Genomic DNA, 5,366 nt, shown 5'->3' on the forward strand with positions numbered 1-5,366 from the left:
AAAAAAATTATAAATAGTTTTCTTTATTTATTGAGATAGTTAATACTCAGATTCATTATTTTTCATTATCGAGGTCTTTTCTCTTAGCATTTACTCAGAAAATTAAGTGTGAACAAGCACTTGATAATTATGGAGGTCAACCATATGCCAGTGGGTCTCTCTGTGTATCATTTGAGTTTGCTCATTAAATTTTCAAAACTTGTAGGTTAGACTGTTGGGATCGAGGGTATTATGATATACTGTTTATAAATAATAATTTGCTTTATTTATTTATATTATTTTGTTCTTAATATTAAATATTATTATTTAATATATTTTAAAAGTATTAAATTAGTTATATTTAATAGGTAATATGGTGAATTATACGTATCATTTATTATTTCTTAATTTCTGTGTAAACAGAAAAGTGAAAAAATAAAAATGGACGAAACGAATAAGATCATATCATAAGAAATTGGACAAACTTTGATAAATTCACTATTTGTGCAATTTTCATGTTTATGAGAAAAAAATATATAATTAAAGATATCCAAATTATATATCTAGTTAAACTTTAACTTTAAATCTGTATGATTTTTAAATTAAGTTTTGATTTTTTTTAATTCAATTGGTCGCATATAACTCGTAATTAAATCATAGCATTTCAATCAATGACAAGGCTAAGGTTTAGTTTACACATTTTATTGAAATCAATAACTTTTTCTATTAAGAATTTAATTGTATCTATATAAATTATTACTCTATTTATTAAAAAAATACACAATTGTGCAAAAACGGGGACAATACAAATAAATGAATTATACATTAAATAAGTGCATAATCCATAAAAAAATTGGATTGGACACTTATTTAGTGCACAATCTATTTATTAATAATTGTGGACTAAAAGGTGCACAATCTTTAAAAGGTGGTACATGAAACACATTATTAATAAATACATTGTGCACTTCTTAAGTTCACAATCCATTTTTTTAAGGATGGATTGTGCACTTATTAAAAAAATGAATTGTGCACTTAATAAGTGTACAATGTCAATGTTCACTTTTTTTACACCGTCAGCCATCATCCGTTACAAATTTAAAGGCATTGAGCACTTAATAAGTGCACAAAGTCTATTTTGATGTTTTTTTATATGACATACATTGATTTTTTTTAGTTATAGGGCATATTTTGATTCCGAATTCATATATATACACCTTTTGACTTCAGGTGTACGGTAAACTTTTCATTCTTTCTAGAATAACAATAATATCTCCCTTTTTGTTCTCTCAATATTTCTCTCTCTAAATTACTCGAAGCTTCCGCTATCGACATAAGGGAATATCTTGCACCAAAATAGTTTACCGTACAATTATTTATTTTTTAGGAAAAATGAAAATCATGAAATAAGCCATTAGTAAATAAAGAAATTATTCAATCTTATCATCTCATACAGTTTATCCTCTAATTTGCAAACCAATTAGAGCCCCCAACACCAACATGAAACAACTTTAAAAAGGTGAACAAATTCTACATCCATAGGTCTTTTTGCTTCTTTTTCTCTTCCCAATAAAACAAAAGGAAATAAAATGAACTCATTTTATTCTATTTTCCCCTCTCTACTCTCTTTTCCTTTCATTTACTTTTTCAACTCTTTTCCCCTTTTTTCCACATTCATACAAAGCAAAGTCACCAACCAACCAAACCGTTCCTAACCCACATTCTCCTTCCAATTTTGGTTCTTTTTTCTTTCCTCAATTGCCCCTATAATGTGGTTTTTCTTTTTTCTCTTCATACTTAGTTGTTTGAGGCAACAACCCAAAAAAAGTTAAGCTAGTATGACCCTCCAAATGGGCCACATACAGCTACAAATAAAATATTATCTTATATATTTTATTTTGATTTAATTGTCTTATTTATTTTTTAATTTCTTAAAAGGTGTTTTTCTTTTTTTTCTTTTTTTGATAATTCTGTAATTTCAATATTTTGCATAACATATTAAAAATTATTTTGATATATTCTACATATCTCTAATTTAAAATCATGAAATTCAAAAATTGCTCTATAGACAAATAAATTAAAAGAAAATAGTACTTAGTTGTCTTTTATTAAACCTTTTTTTTGTGATGTATCTTTTCAACTCATGCAGTGGGGCGTGCACTACTGCTTCGTTTTCATCAAAAAAAGAAAAAAAAAACGTTCAGATAGATAGCTTAATTTTGTTTCAAACATCAATATCAACGTTGTTGTTGTGCAGCTGCATTAACTGTTGTCATCATCAATAATAATCTTTCGACATTTCATCAAGTTGTCTTGCCTGTTGTTGTTGCTGCTGCTAATAGCATTAAGTAGTAGAGTAGAGGCAGAGGTGGTATGTTCTTCAATTGGCTCGTTATCTGAACTCCAACTCATTTGCAGGTCAAGCACGTTGACTGGTGTGCATGTGCTTGACACCATCTCTAGTATTGATTCATACCCTTCCTTTGCTATTTCTTGCATGATATTATAGCAACTTAACAAATCAGCCTGTCAATTAAAAAAAAAAATAAAAATTGATTCGAGTCGGTCTTAAAATAATTCTTTGCATTTAAAGCACTGAGTGCTTAAATGTGTCATACTTCCTCAGTTTCAAACTAGTAGGTATGTTAATTAAAAAAATTCATCTCAAAATATTTAAAAAACTAAGAGATAATTAATTATTTTTTCAATTATATCCTTAATAATAATTATTGTAAAATTAAAAGACACATAAATGTTTGGTAGCCAAAACATTTCCAATCGAAATATTAATCACAATTTTTTTTATGAGTGTCATACCTTAGTACATAAAACTAAAACTTTTATCATTGTTAAGAGTTTTAATTATAGTGCACTCACAAGTACCATTGCATTTTATAGTTATAGTACAATCACTACCTCATTGCTTAGCTATACTGTTGATAATTATAATGTAATTCGTTCTCATTATTATCTTGATGATAAATTATTGAATAGTACTATTTGGCTAGCCCAACTAAAGCTTTTGTCCATTCTAGCTATATAGTACTTTCTCAGTAAATTTTTACCCGTCCCAAATTGGGATAACACTGTTATTAAGAAAATAATGATTGGTAATGTAATTTTATTATTTTGCCCCTCTTAATTCTGTCTTATTGTTAGTTCCAATATTGATGGATGTCTAATACCAAAATATCATTTATATTTTTAATGGTGTACTTTTAATGGTACTCCTCTTTGCAATATTTTTCAAGAATACTAATAATAAGGAGTAATCAATTTCACTAAGGGTATGATGAAAAAAAAAATGTCTTGTCTTGATAAGTAAAAAAAAATAAGTAAAATGGGACAATAAATTATGAAATTTGAGACGAGTAAAATGGGATGAAGGAATTATTAAAGTAAAATCCTTAATTTGACCCATAAAGTGTGGAAAGCTCAGCCGCTGGATTTTCACGTACAAGTCTGGTGTTAAAAAACAACGGAGTATGTATGAACCGCATTCATTAACTGTATTAATTATTTAATCATACATAATGTGCATTATTAATCAACTTATACTTATCCTCTACTATGCTTATTTAAGACTGTTTTTATTAATTTATGTGATGTTGTTTGACCTGATATAAATAAATAAAGAGGACTTTGAAATTTAAAGGCTAAAACAAAGCTTAAATATTCATAGTGCTATATAAATTATTTTATTAAAAATAAAATTGAGATATTTTTTTAATAAACTCAAAAAAAATGACGTCACTATGAATTGGAACCAATGGAGTACTTATTTAAGGTGAAAAAATAGCGTGAACATTATTGCCTTTTTTTTTTCTTTTTTTCGAAAAGAACAAAATGCATGGAATCATTATGCTTTAAAAAAGAGGGAAAAAACTGCAAAACCAAAAAAAGAAAAACAACAACGAAATTGAGAAAGAATAAGAATTACCTTCTGTACATATGAACAATTTAGGATTGCAGTTTTATAGCATGGGAATTGTAAAGGGAAAAGCTCATGAGAAGCAGATAGAAGAGCTGAAGCTGATATTATAGATGGCTTGTACTGCAAAATCTTGACATCTAAAATCAAAAACAAATAAAAAAATAAAAATTGAGATTATCTAAGTGATAATAATTTTATAAAAATAAATATGAAATTGACTTACCATTTTGAGCTGTTAATATAATCTCAGTGGCTCTAGCTTTGAGAGCTTGTTGTAACGGTAGATCTTTGAATTTGAACAAAGATATGAAGAAATTAATGAAGGCAAATGGTGTGATTGAACACATTCTCCATTTTAGGCCCCCGAGAATCAAAAGCTCCATTCGTTTTATTGTCTCACTATCAAATATCACACCACCATCTTGCTGTACTAGAAAATATGTAACCATAAGCAATTACTGATGTACTAATTGACATTTTCAACTAACATTACCAGAAACTGTACCTGAATTTCACTAACAGAGTACTCTCTTTTCCTCATCTTTAATGCTAATGAAACACAAGAAACAGCAATCAGCTTCAACATCCATGGCTTCCCTTCCTACATTACCAAAACTTGATCATAATTATACAAATATCAATCCTAATTTCTTCTTCATGTTAAAAATAAAAAAGGCGGTCTGATGCATTAAAATTTCTGCTATGCGAGAGTTAGGAAAAAGGTGGACCATAAGAGTCTATTGTATGCAGTCTTACTGATAGTGAATGGAGGCAGAGAAATCGATCGAGATAATTAATGGCAAGGTATGAGAGAAAAGGATCAAAGGGGTAAGAAATTTGTAAGATTATAGAAATGGTTGCTTCACGGATAGTGATGTGAAAATCCGAGTTTTCGAGATTTTGATGATAATTTTTAGAAGGCGTGTGATCAATTTCAATGTTGAAAAGATGAGAAATATTGGTGTGTGCATGAGTTTCATCATCATGGCTAAATGGCAATGGATTTTCAATGTCAAAGTCCATCGATATGGTTATTGATGAAGTTCTTCTTGTTTCCTTTGTTTTTTAGTTAGAGAGTGAGGAGGAAAAGGTATAAAGTGAAAGAGAATAGGAAGGGCATTGTTAAATGAAAGAGGGAAATAAATTTAAAGGCTTATTGGGGTTGAGGAGGAGGAGTTATTAAAGTCACTGACATCTATTAAAGCTTTCGTCATGTATAAAATTTATAAAATGGATCACATTATAAGAGCTCGTTTGATATGCAAAATAAGTAATAACTAATTCCAAAATTAATATTAAGATAAATTTATTCCATATTCGTTTGGTAGAAAATCACCAAATTAGTTATCTCTAGATTATAGTTTGCTTTTTGTTTCATATGAGAGTGAAATAACAATCATGAAATTAATAAATTATCTCAAAATAACTTGTTTCCGATCAAAGAAGCCCTAAA

At 28.3% G+C, this 5,366-nt stretch overlaps 1 protein-coding gene across 1 annotated transcript; it reads right to left on the bottom strand.

Annotated features, from left to right (window-relative positions):
- Positions 1-2,056: 2,056 nt before the first annotated feature.
- On the bottom strand, positions 2,057-5,106 carry LOC107877288 (putative cyclin-D6-1). Its single transcript, XM_016723971.2, has 5 exons — positions 4,670-5,106; positions 4,419-4,514; positions 4,137-4,338; positions 3,920-4,050; positions 2,057-2,505 (listed from the first exon to the last, which is right to left on the bottom strand). Exons 1-5 carry the CDS (start codon positions 4,934-4,936, stop codon positions 2,242-2,244), a joined length of 960 nt encoding a protein of 319 aa, XP_016579457.2. The 5' UTR covers positions 4,937-5,106; the 3' UTR covers positions 2,057-2,241.
- Between the last annotated feature and the right edge of the window lie 260 nt (positions 5,107-5,366).

This window comes from Capsicum annuum, chromosome 7 (assembly GCF_002878395.1).
Source record: "Capsicum annuum cultivar UCD-10X-F1 chromosome 7, UCD10Xv1.1, whole genome shotgun sequence".
Classification (NCBI taxonomy): Eukaryota; Viridiplantae; Streptophyta; class Magnoliopsida; order Solanales; family Solanaceae; genus Capsicum; species Capsicum annuum.

Bases quoted from the DNA above. Each gene is read 5' to 3' on its own strand.
- LOC107877288 (XM_016723971.2), bottom strand. From the start codon at position 4,936: ATGGACTTTGACATTGAAAATCCATTGCCATTTAGCCATGATGATGAA. The intron at 4,515-4,669 runs GTAAGACTGCAT...TTGGTAATGTAG, and splicing joins TCTGCCTCCATTCACTATCA to GAAGGGAAGCCATGGATGTT. The intron at 2,506-3,919 runs GTAATTCTTATT...TTTAATTGACAG, and splicing joins ATTGTTCATATGTACAGAAG to GCTGATTTGTTAAGTTGCTA.